We start from the raw sequence: 22601 nt of genomic DNA, 5'->3' as shown, positions 1-22601 counted from the left end.
ATCATTGTTTATGAACATCTTCACAGGGGAAGCCAGCTGTCCCACAGACTTGAAAGTTGCACTGTCTTGTGCTTACATAGACAGTCCTGGGAACCTTGCCAAGAAAGCCCACCTGTCTAGAGATAAGGGCCTTCCCCTAGACTTCAAAGTCATTGCATCTGCCTGAGCTGGTGGCTGTATCAGTCGACACAGATAACTCTGGCAGCCTCCTTTTACTCCCTATTTTGTATCACATGGCACAGACAACTGATTATTGTAATACATAGAAATCATATTATTCATAATTAAAGGAAAAGGCTTTCTCATAGGAGTTCAGGCATTGAGGCGGGTGGCTGGATATCAAACTATGCTCCTCATTTTTACAAAAGCCTTCCGGCTTATTTTCCCATGCACCCCCATATTCTCAAACAGATATTGGTGAGGAGGCCAATGGCCATACTAGTTGGGGATGATGGTACTTGAGTCCAACACATCTGGATGATACCAGTTGGAGGAGGTTGCTAAAGAAAGTATTTCAGATCATGGATGATCTGTAGTATTGTAGTATTCGTGTAGTATCTGTAGTATTCACTGTAGTATTGAAGTTCACTCAACTAGGAATCAGAAAGTTGGCTGAGAGGAACTTGATGAAGTGATAAGAGGTCGTGCTTCGTGGAAAGAAAAGCCCACAATCTGTTTGCCCTTGGAATTATTCTCATAAAATTGGCTCAACTTGAAAGAAAACCATGAGTCATGGTTTTCACCCAATACCTGGGTGTTTTTGAAAGGTACTATCACAAATGCAAATGAATGCTAGGGTCATGTAAGAGTATGGTTTTGTTTCCTTGTGGCAGATTGTTTAAACTAGATATTGGGGCATGCTTTCATAAGATTCTAAGAAATGTGTTGTAAGGGTAATATTGGGCTGTGAAGCTTAGCTTATCATGAACAGTAAATTACAGCTGCATCCCTGGGTGGATGGATGACAGTGCAGACTATAAAGGGGGAGTTAATGAGTGGGGTACCGCAGGGCTCAGTCCTGGGCCCAGTGCCCTTCAACATTTTTATTAATGGTTTGGATGAGGAGGTTCAGGGAATGCTTATCAAGTTTGCAGATGACACAAAATTGGGTGGGATAGCTAATACCCTGGAAGACAGAAACAAACTTCAAAGTGATCTTGATAGGCTAGAGTGCTGAAAACAACAGAATGAAATTTAATAGGGACAAATGCCAAGCTTTCATTTAGGAAAAAGAAACCAAATGCACAATTACAAGATGGGGGATACTTGGCTTAGCAATACTACAAGCGAGAAGGATCTTGGAATTGTTGTAGATCACGAGCTGAATATGAGCCAACAGTGTGATGTGGCTGCAAAAAATGCAAATGCCAATTTGGGTTGCATTAATAGAAGTATAGCTTCCAAATTGCGCAAGGTACTGGCTCCCCTCTATTCGGCAGTGGTTAGAAACACCCAGAGAGCTTTGGCTATTGGGCAGTATAGAAATGCAATAAATAAATAATAAATAAATCTTGAGTATTGTGTCCAGCTCTGGGCACCACACCTCAAGAAGGATTCAGACAAGCTGGAGCATGTTCAGAGGGGGGCAATGAGGAGGATCAGGCGTCTGGAAACAAAGTCCTATGAGGAGAGACTGAAAGAACTGGGCATGTTTAGCCTGGAGAAGAGAAGATTGAGGGGAGACATGATAACACTCTTCAAATACTTGAAAGGTTGTCACAGAGAGGAGGGCCAGGATCTCTTCTCAATCATCCCAAAGTGCAGGACACACAATAATGGGCTCAAGTTATTGGAACCACTTCCTGACTGTTAGAGCGGTACAACAATGGAACCAGTTACCTAGGGAGGTTGTGGGCTCTCCCACACTAGAGGCCTTCAAGTGGCAGCTGGACAGCCATCTATCAGGTTTGCTTTAGGGTAGATTCCTGCTATGAGCAGGGGGTTGGACTCAATGGCCTGATAGGCCCCTTCCAACTCCACTATTCTATGATTCTATGATCTGTTGCTGAGGAACATGGGTGGTAGGGTGCTGTTGCACTCGTGTCCTGCTTCTGGGTTCTTGGTCAAAAGCTGGTTGGCCACTGTAAATAGAATGCTGGACTAGATGGACCCTTGGTCTTATCCAGCATGGCTCTTCTTATCTTCCGTCCTGTAATTACTCATGTTTGTTATGTTTGCTGGGTAAATTATGTGCTTAACTTAAATGATATTATTTGTTTCCCTTTAGGTGGAATGTGCTTGGTATTCAAGGAGCATTACTTAGCCTTTTTATGGAGCCAATTTACTTCTCTAGCATTATCTTGGGGAGCCTATACCATGGCGATCATCTATCTAGGGCAGTATACCAACGGATAGCAGAGATAGAAGATCTTCCACCTCTCTATATGCTTAACAGACCTTTACTCAGTGGTAAGCATGTAGTAAACAAGAAACTGAATTTCTTCTAATGCTGCTATATTTCCAAACTATTGCAAATAGATTGAAGTGACTCTATTAAGAGAGAGAGATTTTAATTATAGTTACCAAAATCAAAAGAGGCTTGGACTTCACTTGAGTGGTGCTGTGGTGTTAGGACAGAAGCCATTGCAAAGTTAGGCATAGCTAATGCATTGAAATCTATGGGCTAAAGGACATGTAATACTGTCCTTGCATGTGGTTATTAATTGCTGTGCTTTATTAGGCGAAAGTTTAATAAGTTTGAATTTTGGTAACTGAGAGCAGAATTACGCATGTGTAATTTCATCATTCTTTTCAGAGATTTTTTTTAAAAAATACAATGCTGCAACTGAAGCTGCACTTTGAAGGGAAGACTGGCGTGAGAGGAGAAGCGTTTCTTAACCATTGTGCTGCTTTTCTGTTGAAAATTGCTGTCCCCGGCTGTTTTACCCCTGCTGGTGAACAGATATGAATACTTCTCTCTTACCCCCTGTGGTGGTAAAAGCAGCCTGGAGGGGAGGCAGTTTTCAGCAGGAAAACCACACAAGGCTTAAGGAGGTCTTACCAAGTGTGCCAGCCTACCTCTTCAAATGGCAGCCTCAGTGGCTGTGTTGGATAAAAGAAAGAAAAAAGTCCAAAACGAATAATGAAGCTACATGTAACATACAGTTCCATCATAAATCCTAGCTATGAATTTCCCAGAAAAAATATTCCAAATGTGTGGACCAGGATTTTTTCCCCTTAGCTGTTAATGCCCCTAAATCCCATGATTTATCAGCAAGTTGGATTGCAGCTAATAGCAATTGTGGCTTGGAGGGTCTAAAATTAGTACACAGTTTTGTAGTGCAGTCTGAACTCCAAGTGTTCCAACAATCTTTACAATTAAGAAATAATTCCACTGGTGCAGGAGTGGACAACTTGTGCCCCTTCAGATGATTGGCCTACAACTCCCATCAGCCCTAGGCAGCATAGCCAATGGTGAGGGCTGATGGCAGTGATAGGCCAAAACATCTGGAAGGGCACCAGTTGCCCACCCTTGCACTGGTGGTTTTTTTAAAAAGGCCATTCAGAATGACCATATCAGCGCCATTCTGGATCTTGTACCCTCTCAGATATGTCACAGAGATTTTCTGATAATTTTGAGTCAGCTCAACATGAATGCAGAAATATGAGGAAAAGGTTTTACATCAGGGAAGCTTTTGCACCAGGTTTTTCTTCCACCCTTTTTTTTAAATAAAGAAGAATGATCCATCAAAGCCAGTTTACTATGAGAACTGCTTCACTTTGGATGGCCTTTTGCCCCACCATAGGGATGATTGCGTGATGAGTGGTGGAGGTTTATAGCAGGGGTGGGGAACCTCTGATCTGGAGAGACAAATCTGGCCTTCCTGGGTTCCCCAAATGCCCAGGCCCCCTTCCCGTGATCCCACCCCATTTTCCCTAACCATTGGTCATTTGGTGGCTTTGTGGATTTTACCCCATTGTAAAAAATTGAAATAGAATAGAATATTTATTTCTTACTCACCTGTCCCTCTGGATCGAGGCAGGGAACATCATTAAATACAAAGTCACAATAAAATGCATAAAACTGGTTGAAAACATATAAAACGGATACAATATTAAAATAACAATTGGACATGTTTAAAAACAACTGGGTAGGACTGCTGGAAGAGATTTATTTATTTATTTATTTATTTATTTATTACATTTTTATACCGCCCAGTAGCTGAAACTCTCTGGGCGGTTCACAAAAATATGAACCGTCTTTATGGGTTTCTTAAACTGGGCAAGACTATTAAGCTGACGAATCTCTCCTGGCGGGGCCATTCCACAGTCTGGGAGCAGCAGAAAAGAAGGTCCTCAGGGTAACAGTTGCCAGCCTAGCTTTGGCTAACTGTAGTAAATTCCTCCCAGAGGGCCTAAGTGTGCAGGATGGAATTTGTGGGAGAAGGTGATCCCGCAGAAGGTGATCCCGAGAAGGTGAACCTGGACCCAAACCGTGTAGGGCTTTAAAGGTAATGACTGACACTTTGTTCTTTGCCCGGAAACTAATTGGCAGCCAGTGGAGTGATTTCAATGTTGGTGTAATATGGTCACCCCTAGGTGTGCCAGTTTTGCCATATTTTGCACTAGTTGAAGTTTCCAGACTAGACACAAAGGTAGCCCTACATACAGTGCATTATAGAAGTCAAGCCTTGAAGTTACCAGCGTGTGACTCTCCTAAGACTTAGATATGGGCAGTAAGATATTTAAGCTACAATATACTGGTCCTTTCTGTATTTTTGATCCCTTCCCTTTGTCCTTGTCCTCTTGCCTTCAGCCTTGCTACCACTGGAATGTGACCCCTAAGCGCTTCTCTGAAATTGAATTCATCCTTTAGGCAGAAAGTCATTCTCTACTCCTCAGGGTGTTATAGATATAGAAGGTCTGGTGTTTCAAGCTTCTGGTATTGTAATGGTTAGACGGAGCGAACCCTAAAGAGCAAAACACAGTCAGCGAGTGCTTGTCCTATTCACTATCATTATCTCCAGGTCTAGAGAGTGGCCCTAGAGTGTGTGTGTGTGTGGGGGAGTAATCGCCCTTTCCTTCATGATCATAGCATACACAATAACATTACGTTGTAATGGTCAAATTAACCATGAGAAAATCCCAGATGCAAAATGTCCTCCGAGATTTTTCCATTCTGAGGCACTGACATTCTCTGCTACTGAATGCTTTTTCTGCTTGAACCATTCTAAAAGTGGTCTGTGTTAACAAAGTTAGTTTTAATGAATGTACTGTATGCAGTGGCCAAGTTGCTCTTTCACTGCAATGTTGAAATTAATTAACAACATGGGATAAATGTATGTCCTGCAGGAACGAAAAGAACTCTATACCACTATTCAATACTGAGGTTCAAACTCAAGGTTACCTGGTCTCAGAAGTAAAGAAAATATCTGAATTTGGTGAAATCTCTCTTCGCTTCCACTCACAGAGTAGTGTGTGAGGTCTCACTATTACTTCTCTTACTATTGCAGATACTTGAGCAGCTCACGTCATTTATCAATGTGACAGTTGATTCACAATTTCTGTATCAGTAATCAACTAAAATGGATGGAGCGAACTACCCAACTGCCATTGGTTGTATTTTTTCTTGTCATCAGACTCTATTGTATGCAGCTTTTGCTTAAATTAGCATGGCAGCCAATTAGCCTGCATGAATTAAATACAATAAAAATACCCAACCCTCGAAAATCACTTATCATTTTTTGAAAAGGAAGTTGAGTTGATTGATTGATTGATTGATTGGGAATAGAATGTGGTGAGGGAGGGCTGGCCCTCTTCCCAGTCACCTCTGCCCCTTCTAGCCAAACATGTTTCTGACATGGGAATCATACTGCAGGTTGGGCCTGGTTACACGGGAAAGGAAAAGTTCGGGGGGGGGGGGGGGCTAGAGCAAGTGGTTTATGCCATTTGTAAGTGGGGGGTGGGAACATTTTCGAGGGTTGATGTTACTTTGTTGTAGCTCAGGTGGCTGCTTCTAGAGCCTGTCAAGACACTCATTAAGTATACATTGGCCAGGTTCTGAAATTGATCTGGGTAGAGCATTTCCCATTTATTCTAGCTAGCTTGTGGTATAGTTGTATGTGGAGTTGTGATTCAAACCATGTAGTGAGAAGGAATTAAAAGGTAGAAAGGGATCTAAACTGATGGAACAATGGGTAAATGGAATGTGTTGGTGTGAATGCAAAGAACCAAGACAGTATTTATATTAAAGACGTTTTGTTGGCATATTTTGAATCTGGTATACTAGGGGTGACTAACATGCGGCTCACAAGGTATTTTGGCCCATGACTCCCATTGTCTCTCACCAATGGCTAAGCTGGCTAGGGCTGGCAGGAGCTGGAGGCCAAATTTCTGGAGGGCCACAACTTGCCCATCTTTGCTTTATACCTTACATTTTTAGAAGATGAAATAACTCCCTGAAAGTTGAAGGTAAACAATTTCTTTCTGAAATGTGTTTCTCCACTGCTGTGTGCATTGCTTTGATTTGCAGAGCTTGGCTATTAGCATGTAATTTTTAGTTTTTGAGAGGGAAACAGCATGCTTTTATAAATAATGCTATTTTTCCCCAAAAAGAAATGTGCCGTCTTAGGACAATAAACATCACAATTTTCACCATGATTTTTAAAATCTGCTTACAATATAAAGCCCCTAAGCTTTGGTGCCACTACTTTATTGCTTGCAGCCATTTTGGCAGTTAATAATTCAGAGAGAGCTTTCTCTGTTTATCTGTCAGGAAATTCACCTAAGAACACTGTGGCACCTTAAAGATGGTTAAACTTATTGTACCATGAGTTTCTGTGCTCCTAAATCTGATTCATCAGATTCATTACATTAGCAAGTGAAGGTTGTGAAGACGTATTTAGGTACTTAGGCACTTCCAGGGCTTGCACATGCTAATGCTAGTATCTGCATAGCTTCAGATAATAATAATAATATAATAATAATATAATTATAATAATAATAGTTACCTGCCTCTCCCTCTGGATCGAAGCAGGGTACAACACAAATGCAAACACCATAAAATACATATAATTGATTAAAACATATAAAACTAATGCATTATTAAAAGCAGCACATTATTAAAAGGCATCTTAAAATTCCACTGGGTCTATGGCCTATGGCTTTCTTAAATTCCAGAAGACCGTTAAGTTGATGAGAATAGGGTGCAATTTTATACCCATTACCTAGGAGTATAAACTCTTCTATATCCCATACCACAACTTGCCCCCAAAATCTAGATAGAGTTCCAATACAGAGAAATGTGTGGGAAAATCTGTATGTACCCTCAGGAACTAAACAAAGTTAAGATGCTAATAGTATAAGAAAAAACCAAACAACATGAAAAATGTAGGCATTTTTAAAGCAGTTTTACTATGTTGTGACAATGGGGAAATACCAACAAACAATTATTAAATTGCTATAAGCAGAAAGTCTGCCTGGACTGCAAGTTATGTTCAGGAGCCCACATCATTTCCTGGAATAAAAAAAAAACCATGCAAAGAAGAGAGTATGTGTGTGAGGCACAAAACCATGTGCTGCGTATCATAGGAGGTTCGTAGAACTTATGCTACCCAAACTTTAGTACAGATTGAGAGAATAATGGTACAATAATATTGTCTTAAAAGTTCAAGATCTGTTTACTACAACTATGGGTAGTGTCCAATTCAGTCTTCCTGCTTCTCGCTTTCAGCATCGGGGGGGGGGGGGCTCCTCCCTTTGCAGTCCCTGAAGCACCCTCAAAAGCTGCTGTAGAGGACTGAGTTCCCTTCCCAGCACATCTGAAAGGGTGGGAAGCTGCAGAGGGACAAAAGAAGAAAATCCTGCCGCATCGTGTGATGTTACATTTCACCTCATATCTCTTCTATCTCTTAGTTTCTAAATGCCTTTGTCCACATTCTTCTATCTCTATTCATTGACAAGAGGTTCTGACAAACTTCTTAAAACAAGTTATTTCATGGGTTCATTTCTCAATACTGCAGTCCTATACATGTCTACTCTGAAGCAAGTCTCTTTGGGTTTGATGATCTCTGTAACAACCAAGGGACTGTCCCAACATGTCAGTGGCCCAACACATGTAGCCAGGCGTACTCTAGACTTGGATTTTTCAACCACACATGGAGATGGTGACCTGAAGGGGGGGACTTTGAATCAGTCCTTTGTCATGGTTGGCTCATCACCTGCTGAGTTGTAGACTTATGGCCACTTTTCCTCTTTGCCAGGGAGAGGCACCTATCAAAATAGTCCACCCCTGTAGGCTTATTATGGATCCAAATTTCTAGAGGGCTCTGGGGAGGTTTCCATCTGATATGACTGGCTTTCGAAATTGTGGTTGATCTGGGGAATGCAGAAGTGACCCAGGCAGTTGACTTGATTGTGCCTGAGCACCCTCTCTCGTATAGCTCTATGGTATACTCCAGAACTGAGTGTCATGAAGCAAAATAGGAGACAGCTTGAATCCAGATGAAGAAAAAAATCCTACTGGATGCAATCAAACAGTAGTGTGTGCTTATGGTAAGGTATATTCAGGGGCAGTAGGGGCAGCAAAGAAAGAATTGCCTGTATTGAATCCTCTATATCCACCCAGAGTCCAAGGCCTATTACATGCTGGCCCTAAGGACACTGTGGATCGATCTGAGGCTTGCTTGGCACTTCCAGGATAAAATTTCTTGCATCTCCCAGAACATATACCTTAGTGTTACAGCAGGTGAATCAGGTGAGATATCCAGAGCACATCCTTGTCCAATTTTTTGGCATGAGTTTCATTTGGTATGTCTTGAGGATATTAACAAGGTGCATAGACACATGCAACCACTTGGATCCTTGGTCTTCTTGGCTTATAAAAACATGGCAGAGAGGGAACAACCAGCTAGGTCAGGGAGGTGATTAACACCATTTTGCAAAAGGATGTGGTCTCGGGCCACCCGAAGGAGGCAGTGGTGAGACCACTTCTGAAGAAACCATCCCTGGACTTGGAAAATCTTAATAATTTTAGGTCGGTGGCAAATGTTCCTTTCCTCAGCAAGGTCCATAAGTGAGTGGTTGCCAACTAGCTCCAGATGCTCTTGGATGAAACCAAGTATCTGAATCCATTCTGGTCAGGGATCAAGCTGGATTTGGCACAGAAACAGCCTTGGTTGCCCTGTTGGGAAAGAGACGTAAGGAGTGTGACCTTGTTGATTCTCCTTGAACTTTTGGCGACTTTCAGTTTCATCACCCATGGTATCCTACTGGGAAGATTGTCTAAGATGGGAGTGGGAGGCACTGCATTGCATTGGTCAGCTCCAGAAGGTGATGCTTGGGGAATATTGCTCAGCCCTGTGGATTCTCCAGTGACCTCCCTCCTAAAACATATTTATTTTGAAATATCCACATCATCCGTTTAGACCATCCTTTTCCCAGAATGTCTCATCCTTGTGTGATGTATTGTCCATCCCCAAAGTTGGACATCAGTTCTGCTTTTGATGTGGTCATCTGTCTCTTCCAGATGCAGGGATTTCTAAACTACAACTCTGTCTATAACCCTAGTTCCCTTCTAAGGAATACATAAAGTTGGAACAAGTACAGGACAATTAGATCTAATACAGCAAGTGATATTACAATGGTAGCCAAAATTGTGGAGACTTTTTGAATTTTTCATGTTTCTCAACTTTTCATGCTTATAGAAAATGTTCTATTTCACGAAATCCAAATGTTTATATATCAATTGAAAGACCTGATTCACGTAATGCAACAATCCTGCTTCTTTTCCTGGGAGTCCAACCAACTCTTTTCTTTGGTGCCATGGCTCTATTTATGATGTATGTACATAAACTTTTAATTTGAGAAATACTTCAAATATTCACACAATCTCCAATTGCGCTTCAGTTACAGAACAAACAACAAAACTGACTTTCCCCAACTTGAAACATGATGTATCACAGCTATTGCCATGTGATTGGTCCCCAAAACAAGGACTGTGATTGACCAGTAGGGTTTGCAATTCCAATCCGCTTCTTCACTCAATCACATCTGTGTTTGTTTTTAGACTAAAGTAAGCATAACTTCTTTTGTACTGCAGATATTTGCATTCAGATTTTTTTATTGAATTCAGCATTCAATTCACTTTCAATTGATATATAAATATTTGAATTTTGTGAAACAGAACATTTTCTATAAGCATGCAAAGCTGCAAAACATGAAAATTTCAAGAAGTGTCCACAATTTTGACCTTATTTATACTTATACCCCAAATCATCTAACCACAGATACAATGTTTTCCTTGTACCCTTACTTGCCCCCTTAACCTTAAAGCATTACCCCCATTACACATACTCAGTAAAATTGCAAGGCCTAAGAAAAATTCCTTCGAGATCCCAGCATAGGTCACCACCAAGTGACCAACACAATCTCAGTCCCATATCCTAGCAAAAAGCCTGATAGAAATGGGTCCAGATAATCAGTTTCATCCAGATGTGTTTGGATGAAATCACTGCCTTCTCAGTCACCTTGGCCAAGAATGGCACATTTGGGTCTGCCCTTTAATTAGATAGATCTCATGAGTAAAATGAAGGTTTCTTTAATTAAAGGTGTTATTATTGCCTCTTTTAAACAAGAGGGATTGATTCCCTCTCCCAAACCAACATTAATCACTTCTCTTACCCACAGCATCAGTCTCACCTCAGCCAATTTAATCACGCAAGAAGGGCAAGGTTTGAATACAAACGTGGTGGCCCTCACCACTCCAGAACTCTGTCCATGTCCTAGAGATACACAAAACTGGGGGGGGGGGAGGAATCCAAGCTAGTAGAGTTTATAGTTCTTCACTACTACACTGACATACACAATTTGCATAGGGAATGCTATTAAGTCTTCTTTACAGAATAGTTGTTGGGAGAACATTGAAGTAAATTAGTGTAAATGGTTTCCTATATTTTGGGATAACTAATGACCTCAAGTTTTTCAAATGTATATAGTTTTGCTAGTATTTGGCGATAGCTCTGACTTTTCTGTAGGAAAGGGTTTTAATGGACTGAGCACAGTTTCATTCCATTGGTACGATATGGGCAATTTTATTTTGAAGATGATTGGTTGCATTTAAGTAATGTCTTTTTTCCTTTATCCAGCTCTTCAGTTACACTTAAATCTGAATTATATTTTTTTTATTGTAAATATCAACAAACAGAACAGAAAATACATCGTGAAAACAGAAAAACACGCACCATACATTGTGTATATAAAATTATCATCCTTTTCCATCATATGTACATTTCCCAAAAAAAAGGGGAGGGAGTTACACAAAGGTTTCAGGAAAGGCAGACCAGATATCTGTGTATTTTTCCACTTGCAAGTTGCATCTATATAACTCCCATTCAAAAGTTGATAATGTTATTAAGTCCTCGATCCATTGCATTATGGGAGGTGTGAATTTGTCCTTCTAATGTGATAGTGTAAGTCTTTTGGCTGTCATAAGGGCTCTGAAAAGCCATCTGTGCTGACCATGTGTTAACTTCCAAGAAGCCAGTAGGTAATTTAGGAGATGCACATTATTCCATGTTATATATTGTTTCAGTGTAAAGTTCATCCTTATTATAACCCCCTCCCAAAAAGGGGCAACTATGGGACATTGCCAAAACATATGAGTTAAAGAAGCATTAGATGCATTACATCTCCAATTATGCAAGTTAGACAAACCCTTATTGAAAATAGACCCAAAACCTTTTTTTTTTGCTGAATAAGTCATAACCTGAGATCCATAGAAGCTTCAGATACAGATGCTAGAGCAACTGTCCATTGGTTAAGCAAGATACGGCACTCCAATTCTCTATTCCAATCTAATCTTAAACTATGGGTATCATATTTACTTGCTGCTATTAAATACTTATATATATGGGTCATGGATCCACATGTCAGTTCAACTCTTATATGTGTTTCTAACAGTGCTGGAGGCTCTGAAGCTGTAAAAGCAGGGCCAAACCTAGATTCCAGCAAGTGTTGCAATTGTAACTATTGCCCCTGAGCCGTAGCAGGTAAAATATATTTAACACACAAGTGTGAAAAGGACAAAAACTCATCATCTGAGCCTATTAATTTATCCAAAGTAAAAATCATCTTATTCATCCATGTCCTCCACAGAAATGCTTTCTTTCCAATTTTTAAATCTGGGTTTCCCCATATAGTCAATTTTGTATGAGAGAATGGATCAAAGTGTAATTGACCTGATATTATACGCCATGTCTCTCTAGCAACTAGAATTGTAAGAGGGGAGTTGCTTATTCTGATAGAACGAGAACCGAGTGCTATCCATTTGGGAAGAGGTTCTAACCATAAGGTTTCCAGAACTGACCATAGTGGCATTTCTGAGGGACCAAAAGATGACCAGAACTTAGTACAAGCCCGATGGTACCAAGCTAGGTCTGGAAAACCAAATCCACCTTCTATAATTGGAAGTTTCATCCATTTCAGAGATCTTCGAAGTGGAGAAGAATCCCAGAAAAAATTATGAAACAAAGCATTAAGTTATTGAAAATATTTACCAGGGATAAGTAAAGGAATCCAATGCATAACATAAAGAATTCGAGGTATAAGGTTCATCTTAAGTGTGTTGACTTTACCCCACAGGCTCAACTTTAACAGTGTCCATCTATCTATATCTTGTGTAATCTTGTGTTTAAGTTTATTTTGATCAATTGAGATATTTCTCTTGGAATGAGTATAAAATCGAGGCACCACCGAAATTGACCATTAGCCGATGCACTAGGAAATATACTACCTCCAATCGGCATCAACTCTGACTTTGACCAATTAATTGAGATCACCAAAGGTGTTAAACAATTTCATCAAAGCAGGAATAGATGCCTGGAGTTTAGAAATAAACAATAAAAGTTCATCAGCATAAAGAATAATTTTAAATTCTAGGTCAGTATGTACAAACCTGTGAATTCTACTATTCTGTCTAATTGCACAAGCCAGGGGTTCCAAGCATAGATCAAATACCAATGGGGAAAGTGGACATCCTTGCCTTGTACCTCGCTCAAGCTCTTTCTCTTGGAGTCAAATATAGAATTCTAACCTACTTCAAAAATTCTATTGGAAAGCCAAAATGACTCAATGTAGCAAGCATAAGCTGAATTATAATAAGATCAAACGAGATGTGATAAATACAGTCTTAAAAACTGTTTTCTTTATATATGACTTCTGTATTCTTTCCCCTATTCTCAACCTTCACATGCCTTAGTGATGCTGGAATATTTCAGACACATTCTCAGGTAATGGAAGCAGGATGTTCATGGCTTAATATCCGAGTCTCAGAACAAGAATACCGAAGAGGAGTGGAGCAATTTTTCAACCATTATTTCAAAGGAATGTAATACAATATTAATTTCTCTGGAAAGAGAAGCTGTAAAATACATATGAAAACTGTTCGTATGGTTTTCTCATTGAGAATTCTCTCCCCCCTCCCCCGTCCCCATTTAGGTATTAGCAATGCTGAAGCCCGCCAACCAGGGAAAGCGCCTAATTTCAGTGTAAACTGGACAGTCGGAGATGCTGGTCTAGAAGTTATTAATGCTACAACAGGCAAGGATGAGCTGGGTCGGGCCTCCCGTCTTTGTAAACATGCAATGTTTAGTCGCTGGATGCGCATTTATGCAAAGGTATGTCTTTAAAAGCAGATTGTCCAGCACGACTTTTATAGCTCCTGCATTTAACCATTGAGGTTTGGTTCCATCTTTTATTTGGCAAGCAATTCTCTCTCAGAACTGAATGTATCAGGTTTTGAAATCCAAGAAAGATTAAAGTGTGTGTGTGTGTGTGTGTGTGTGTGTGTGTGTGTGTGTGCTGCTCTAGGGGCAAACTGTTGAATGATGGATAATGTAACTTGATATATTGATTTCTTGTAGTCAGCGAGGAGGAAAGGTTTCCCCTTCTGCTATTGATCACATGTAACCGTGGGGAAAGAAATCTGCCTGAGGTCTTGGAGAGCGGCTTCCAGTTCTGAGCAGTGGCCTCGACGACAAGGCAGATTCATATGTTCAGTTTTACTAAGAAAACATGTAGAAAGCTTCCATGCTTATATAGGCTGTGCCAGACCTCATCGCATGCATCGTTTAACTGAAGTGTGTGTGGTGGGAAATGGCTGCCATGCTTCAGAACAAGCCTTCTCATAGATGAGCTATACTGTGTACCTTGCAGGAAGAGGATACAGGAGTGAGACTTAGTATTTCCATATCTACCTTTGAATCGCCAAGCATAATTACATTCAAATTGTTCTGTTCTCAACACCCCTCTCTAAAATGAAATTGCCCCATCAAAGCCTGAATTAAGAATTGACTGGAGGAGAATGGATAGGGTTTAAATCCAACTTTCCTATATGATTTTTTTCAGGCTTTAGATAATTACAGTTTAATTTTTTTAAAAAACCACAAAATTAGAGAAGGGTTAGGGTTAGGGTTAGATTTTGTACTGACAATAGTTTTGTGTCTAAGCAATTAAGAAAACACATTTTGGAACCAGCAAGACTTTGCTCTATGTAACAGAACTCTTTCCCCCCTCTCTCTTTTTCTTTCTTTCCAGCTTTCTTCTAGCCTTCGCTCAAAAGTCAGTAAACCAAACCTGTATCATGAAACTAAGCAGGTAGCTGTAGAATATCAAACTGCCAAAGAGTGTTTGTTTAAAGCGTTTTTGAAGGCAGGGCTTGGAGCCTGGGTAGAGAAGCCCACAGAACAGGATCAGTTTTCCTTCATAGTTTGACCTGTGAACTGACTGCACTTCGTTTGGAATAGGAGCTATGGTGGAAACTCCAACATCCAGCACCAACATTTCATCTATACAGTTATAACAGGAGCTTTTAAACCTTTGTTATTTTTGGAGGGGTCTGATTTGTGACCAAGTTTATTTTATTTTTTCCCTGAAGTATTAAACTAATCTAAAGAACTTCTGTCTGCAGGGGGGCGGGGGGAGCCACAATACAACTGACTTAAAGTGATTCCTCTGGAAAATTTAGAAATTATTTTAATGCATTGTTTCCAAGTGCATGATTAATGTAAATCACATAGGATTTTACACTATATTTTGAGTACGTGGTTTGATTTTGTGTTCTTTTAGTCTGTGAGACAGATAACTTATGCACCTCTTTTAGATTTTTATTTTTAAATTGATTAAGCATATAGGAAGGATACAGATTATAAACACAGACTGGAGTTTGTATAGCTAGTTTCCCCTGCTTCCTTGTTCTTTAAAAACCAGCTGCTGAAAAATGTGTGTCTTTGATGTATGTATTTATTAATCTGTGAAGCAATTTTTAACATGCTACTTTTTATTCTATTTTAAACTACTTGTCTTCACTTCCATTTACATATATTGTGAAATTATTTGGGGTTTTTTACCATTGTAAACTGGAAACAAAAAATATTTGTAATTTAGACTTTATTGTTCAAAAACCATTTTAGACTTTGTTGTTCAAAAAAGAGTTTAGAAGATGTTTTTGTTTCACAGGAACTCATTGAAATACAACAATAATATTACCAGTGATGTGGTAATTTGTAACACTTAATTTGTGAGGAAATATACTGACTTGCCAAAAACCAACGAACACTACACCTGTTAAATTATTAGAGGGCAAAATATTTTTTAAACTATGTGTTCCTCAGAGTTCCATCTTATTTTCGCCAAAACTATTCTGTCTCTTTGAAGTTACATTGCCTGTGATTGTACACATATGGATATAAAACTATCTACCCAGATTATTCTGAAATACAGTTGTGTTTGATCTAGTACAATAGGAATAAATATTGGGAACGTTATGTTTATTTATAAAATGTCTGACCCATAAGCATGTGTGTACAGGTCTGGATCTCTCAAGGGCAGTAGCGTTGGCTGAGGGAGTCAGTAGTACCCATGTTGAGCATAAGGCCTGTATCTCCGCAGAAGACCCGCTGGGGCCACTCCTTGGAACTGTGCCCACAGCCTGTGCTGCACAGCTAGCTGGCTACAAAACGGTTGACTCTAACATGCATTGTATACATGCCATCGGCTGTAGCTGAGCTCATCTACAAAGCCACGCATGGCTCTCCTACCGACTGCCAATGTCTGAGAAAGTACTATCTCCAGCTAGTTCACATTCCCCCCTAATTTGACATGGTAAAGGAATGATAGAATGTGTCAAGCACAGTGCCATAAAATCAAATATATGGTGGGGCTTAATAGCTTCTCACTAGAGGAAGTTAGATATAAACATAAAATATTGTTAGGATTTTACTTAATAAATCTAATTGTAAAAGTAAGAAAAATATAACAATTATAATAGGGATTTGGGCTGATTTTGTCAGTTCCATTCCAGGGAAGCATGCCCTCTAGGTTTAGCAAGGTCAGTCATTCTACTTGTATGCATAAAGCTAGATAATGCTTACATGTTTCGCTGAACCAGTACCAGAAATTAAAGTTGTAGTATCAGTTGTATGTCACATATATCTTGGGCTCTACATGGTGTGATGTTCATATTGAAGGTATCACATCAGCTACAAGCATTTTAAAATATTTTTGTGACTATGTGTAGTAATTAGAAATGGTAGATAGCGCCTTCTGAATATTGTCTGGGTACTACTGCCTACATTGTGCTGTGGTGATAAATACAAAAAAATATAAAACGTAATGTGCATGTCCAGGAAAGCCCCTATGCATACATATTTGTTAAAAGGAGAAGGTAATGTTAACTTTTTAAAAAATGACTAAAAGGCATGATAGCAATAAGTTAATACAGACTTTAATAGAATAAATCAGAATTTTATGTGAAACTGAATAATGTATATGGCATCTGTAAATGTTAATGGACCATTATTTACAATACTGTAGCTCAAATAATATATAGGAGACAAGCAACATATCCACATGCTTAAAATTGCTTACATAAATAATTCCACTGAAGCATATTACAGTTTAGACATTCAAGGCCAAATTGTAAAGTAAAATAGGTTGTGAATAGGATTGCTAACTCTTGGAACCAGACATACTAGTAGCCCGGCAAGATCTGGTGACAGAGCCCTGTGGTTCATGGAGTGGAGTCCAGAGTGGATCTGGTGATTAGAGAGAATGTTGGAGTGGATTTTGGTGGAGCTGTGGGCAGCGTACAAAGGTGTTTAGCAGGTCTGGAGGCAGAGCCCAGCAGAAAATCCATTGATTCAACCAAGGAGTACAGGTTTTTATTTTTAAGACAAACAACTAAGGAGGGAAAATAATGGAACCGGCTTTGTTTTTCTGGCACCAGGCTCAAAACAAAAATTGGCCAGATCGTTGCTCTTTTTCATGGTTGCTTGGCAACCCTAATATTGACCGTTCTGATGGTTCTCACTGTGGTGGTTTCAGTGGGCAAGAGTAATTCACGTGAAGATTGCACAATATATTGTAAATCCTCTGCAATTTATGGCTTGCTACAGAACATGTTATATATCTTTTAACTGACAGAGTGGCCAGTTTTAGACATAATGCTGAACCATAGTTTATCACTATTGTAAATTTCATTTAAGTTCTATACCCCTAATAACCAAAACTCTGGGTGGTTTACAAAGATTTTAAACCCTAAAAATACAACTTAATTGTATTTTAAACAATGAACAGTAAATCCCAGAATGAGCAAAAGTTGAGTGCTCCCCCCTCCTTTGCAAGGCTGTGAAGGATAGATCGAAAGCAATTGCTTTCCCTTTAAACTAACCAGAGTTTATTGTGTTATCTTGAATTGGGAGAAACTGGTTAGTTTACATTATGGTGTGTTGAAACAAGCTAAGATCAAATAGTGGTTTATGAACGTGGCTTATTTACAAATCATAGTTTAAACTCATCAGAGTTTCCCAAGATTGGATTTAACAATAAATTCTGGATAGTTTACAAAAGGAATGAATGCTTCTGAAACCCTCCTTGTTGCTGTACTAGAGGGGCGGGGGGCGGGTGTAGCATGCCGGTCCAAACTTAGTTTCTGCTCATTCACTTAATACTAAACCATGGGTTTAACATTACATCCAAAACAGGCCATTGTCTTCCTCTTCAAAGTGTGCAGTATTTGTCTCCTTTATTTTCTGTTTTCCAGCCCACTTCTATGTTCACATCCCTGCTCTGTCTTTAGAATAAGAATGTGACTTGGTAGGTTGAAACTTACAGTTGCTTAATGCATTATGACTGATTTCTTGACCATGTAACAATAACCTTCCACAGTAGATCAAACTATAATAGTGTAAGATAGAAAATAGCAAAATACAGACCTTTAATATTACTATTCCTCTGTTCTAAATTAAACATTTTCATTTAGGCTGTTCTACTGATCTCATTTTATTTTGAAGCCACTCTTCTTTACGATGACAGCTGGCATTTCTAGCTGTGTGTGACTGAATTACACTATAGCCAAGTTTCTATGAATGCACAGCACTGTATGAACAAAAATTAAATTTGCAGTATGATTGAATTGTTGATTCAGCTCACATACCTGTAAAGAATGAAATTCAGTGGGTAATGTGTAGTGAAAAGTTCCTTGCTACTGAAATCTCATAAAAGATGGAAACCAGCATGAATCTGACAACTTACTCCTATCATCTACCCACTTTGTATTTCCATTTTTCTGTGATTGGCAGGGCGACAAATCTCTCTACCAACTGTAATGAAAGGGTGGTATCATATAATGGGGAGGCAGGATTGGATTTCTCCTCCTTCTCTTCCCCAGTCAACCAGCCCTTTTCTTCACAGAAAAAAAGATCGAATTATTGGAAACACCTAGCTAAGGGTGCTGCAGTGGAAATTTATTTTGTTTTGCTGCAATATGACAAAAGTTCTCCAGAGTTTGAAAAACCTTTGCCTCTCCCCAGATGAAGCTCTTTTCACTTTTTAAAGCCTTCTTTCATGTCTTTTCAGTTTAAGCATCAACTATTGGTTGAGAAAATTCAGCTGATACCTTTTAGAGGTGAAAAAGATATTTGGTTGCAATCCGAATGAAGTGTTTAACTATAGTGCTTAAATGGGGGTACTTTATTGGAAGGACGTTTATAACTTCACTCATTTACGTCTTATTTCAGCTCCCAAAATGAGTTCGTGAGCAACAGACTCATTTTAGAATTCTATTTATTATTTATTACATTTTTATACTGCCCAATAGCCAATGCTCTCTGTGCAGTACACAATTAAAACCATACAGTATAGCAAAATAACCTACGCTGCTGGTGCTGGCTTGATCCCAGTGTGGGCCAACACATAGTCTGCCACTGCAGTTGGCAAGTGTGAGACAGGAATGTAGAAGAACTTCGCATCCCAGCCTGAAGAGTATCGAGTGTGAGGGCAGCAGGACGTCAGGGCTTGTTCTATGCAGTCAGTGACCAGGCGGAGGTCCTTGCTGCTTGACTTCCAGAGGAGTTGTAGTAATTTCCGAAAGTCATCAAAATATTGCTGTCCATAGATCTCTCTGATGTCAGAAGGCACCCGGCTCCACAGAGTGTTGCAGTCCTCTTCTATTTTTGGACACCAGGTGTGATGAAAGCGCCAGGCTCAAGAATGCTGACTTGGACTCTGAAAGGAAGCAGCTCATGCCTCAAACTGTCGGAGAAATCTTCCACACCATATTTGGACAGGGAATAACCTCCTCCAGTGCGTCCCAGTCTTCCCATCACACTGGCCATGTTGACCACCATCCCTCTGGCTTGTCTCACCAGAGTCAGCAGGGGCAGCATCACATCAATCACCCCAAGCAAGTTGACATTGATCACTTTCACGAAATCAGCCTTGGTCAGCCATTGGTTGGGACATACAGGAACAGCAATACCTGCATTGTTTACCAAGCCCCAGAGTGCTTTGTTCCCTATGCATGATTTCACCCACTTGGTTGCTGCTGCAACACACTCTGTGCTGATGACGTCCAGAATGGTGGTTTTCAGCCGCTCCGATGTGGCTTTCTCCAGCTGCTCTGCCACCTTCTGAGTGAGACAGGCTGCCAACACATGCAAGCCCTGGAGATCCAGCTACCTGGCCAGCTGGTTCCCAAAGCCGGAATCACAGCCGGTGATGAAGACATATTTCTCTCTGAGGTTCTCCACAGTCTGCCTCTCCCGGTACCATCGGCGAAGGACGTAGAACCCCAAGAGGGCAGCCAGGTAGAGCCACATGGTTAGAGCCTGTTTAAACAAAGGCCTTCCGGCTTCAGTTGGGTGGTTGCAGACCGTGCACAGGCGTTGTTCCCTTCTCTAGCCCTTTCTTTTACGCTTGCCGCGGTTCAGGTGTTTGAAGGGCGGTCGCTGAAATTTGAGTCATCCGACTGGCTGCAGGCAGCAGGCAAACTCCCTCCCCCGCATCCTAGTGTTTAAAAGGACTTTAGAGGTCATCTAATCCAACCTCCTGCTCAATACAGGCTTTGTAATGCAAGGGTAGAATTACAGAGCACCCCTGACAGATGGCTATCCAGTCTCTGTTCAATGCCTCTGGTGAAGGAAAGAGAGCCCACCATCTTCTGAGACACATCTTACTGTTATGACCTTTCTCATAATGATTCTGGCTTCTATGGGCTTGGCTATCCCTCCCAGCATTGGGCTATCTGCAATGTAAGTTTACAGTATAGTACAAGTCTTGGTCTTCAAAATAGATAAAACAAATGAGATGACCCCTACTGCTCCCATAATTAGAGCTTTGACCACATTTAATGCAATTTTTTTTTTTTTGCAAAAATGGTATTTGTTGATAATTTTTTGTAATGTGACCATAACTTGCCAGTAAAAGTATATCCATCTCCTGCTCTGCATGGATTGTGCTCTTAACTATCTTGACATCATTTTGAGATCTGCTGAACAAGTGTGGTAGCCTCTGGGGTAAGAATGGTGCAGCATCCCTTGTTAGAAATAAAAGGACGTGAACCATTTTTTTAAAATTTAAACTTTAGTGAAACATTTTTGTCTAATAGTACAATACAGAACTGTTCCTCCGCTCCAAACGTCACACCTCCTCCTATGACTCAAATACAGGAAACATAGAGAAAGAGAGACAGAGGAGGAGGAGAATAAACACACTGTGGGCTGAAATGGCAACTCTTTGTTTCTCAAAAAAGCAGTAACACACCTTGAAGTTTGTTCAACAGCTGACTATGTGGGTGTTGTTGTCAGGAAGGGTTTTGTTTCACGGAACATGGCCTATGGTACAAATAAGGAGGATTCCTTGCAGATGATAATGCGTACTTCACGAGGCTGGGAAGAATGTGCTTCACAGGAGCATCACAAACCTGATCTAGAGTGCTTTAAATTGAATTGGGGGGGGGGGGGCAAAATTACAGAGCTAAGTATTACAGAGGAGAAAATCAAGGATGAAGGAAAGAGACAAGAGACTGGAGTCCATGGATGTTGCACCTTCCCAAATTCCCTGCTGTATTTACCCTAAAAATTAGTGGGATTCACCTCCACTGACTTGTCTCCTTTGTCCTGGTGATCTTCTCTGTAATACTTACCTCAGCAGTTAGCACTGAGCTACAGCCATATAGTAATGTATGGAACAAGATGTTAGGTATGATCTGACAGGTATTACTCAGACTTGGTGGGATGAGATTCATGATTGGAATATATCCATTGAAGGTTATACCTTGTTCAAAAGGAAGAGACCCAACAGAAAGCTATGGGAAGTAGCATTATATGTATGGAATGTTTATAGCTGTGTTGAAATTCATGATTCTGAGAATGGAAGCACTGTTGAAAGCATTTGAGTATAGATAGAGAAACAAGGGACAATTATTATTACACACTACCAGCCCAGCCAGAAGACAGACAACGTCATCTGAGTCCTTTGCATGCAATGCACCGTGACAGCAGACTATAACACTGGTGTGATGGAGCTTATGGGTAGAACTTTCCTGGAACAGATGACAAAACTTTTCACATAGCCAAGCAATAGTAGTGATGGGAGATTTCAGCTATCTTGACATCTGCTGGAATTCTAAATGCAAAGAATGGAATATCCAATAGCTTTTTTTACTTGTCTTGCTGACAACTTCATCTCTCAGAAGGTGGATCCAAGTTTCCTCATGGATCACAAGCTAAATATGAGCCAGCACTGCACTGTGGCAGCTAAGAAAACAAAAGCAATCTTGGGTGGTATTAAAAGAAGCATAGTGTAAAGATCATGGGAAGTAATAGTTCGCCATTTCACATTAGTTAGGTCACATTTTGAGTATTGCGTCCAGTTCTGGGGACCCCACTTCAAGAAGGATGCAGACAAGCTGGAGGGGGTTCAGAGGAGGGCAACAAGAATGATCAGAGGTCTGGAAACAAAGTCTTATGAGGAGAGATGGAAACAACTGGGTATGTTTAGCCTGGAGAAGAGAAGATTGAGGGGAGACATGATAGCACTCTTCAAATACTTCAAAGGTTGTCACACAGAGGAGGGCCAGGATCTCTTTATTTATTTATTTTTATTTTATTACATTTATATACCGCCCCACAGCCGAAGATCTCTGGGCGGTTTACAACATTCTCGGTCATCCCAGAGTGCAGGACACGGACTAATGGGCTCAAGTTACAGGAAGCCTGTTAGAGCACTACGATAATGAAATCAATTACCTAGAGAGGTCCTGAGCTCTCCCCCACTAGAGGCATTCAAGAAGCAGCTGGACAACCACCTGTCAGGTATGCATTAAG

The 22601-nt window shown here is 40.3% G+C and overlaps 1 protein-coding gene and 1 pseudogene across 4 annotated transcripts in view; one reads left to right on the top strand and one right to left on the bottom strand.

Moving 5' to 3' along the window:
- Positions 1-15761, top strand: part of ADARB1 (adenosine deaminase RNA specific B1) — an 85402-nt gene extending 69641 nt beyond the window's left edge. For 3 of the 4 annotated variants that reach the window (XM_063115922.1, XM_063115919.1, XM_063115920.1), the window contains 3 exons: positions 2228-2409; positions 13435-13613; positions 14533-15761. In XM_063115922.1, the coding sequence (XP_062971992.1) occupies positions 2228-2409; positions 13435-13613; positions 14533-14709 (538 nt within the window). In that variant the 3' untranslated portion in view covers positions 14710-15761. Of the gene's footprint in view, positions 1-2227; positions 2410-5453; positions 5671-13434; positions 13614-14532 lie in introns of those variants that run through there. The other variant, XM_063115921.1, reaches the window with a different exon arrangement.
- Positions 15762-19146: 3385 nt separating this feature from the next.
- LOC134391929 (retinol dehydrogenase 7-like) lies at positions 19147-20100 on the bottom strand (annotated as a pseudogene).
- Positions 20101-22601: the final 2501 nt, after the last annotated feature.

The sequence above is a fragment of the Elgaria multicarinata genome, chromosome 2 (genome assembly GCF_023053635.1).
Source record: "Elgaria multicarinata webbii isolate HBS135686 ecotype San Diego chromosome 2, rElgMul1.1.pri, whole genome shotgun sequence".
NCBI lineage: Eukaryota > Metazoa > Chordata > Lepidosauria > Squamata > Anguidae > Elgaria > Elgaria multicarinata.
This window is presented reverse-complemented; position numbering and strand designations above follow the sequence as displayed.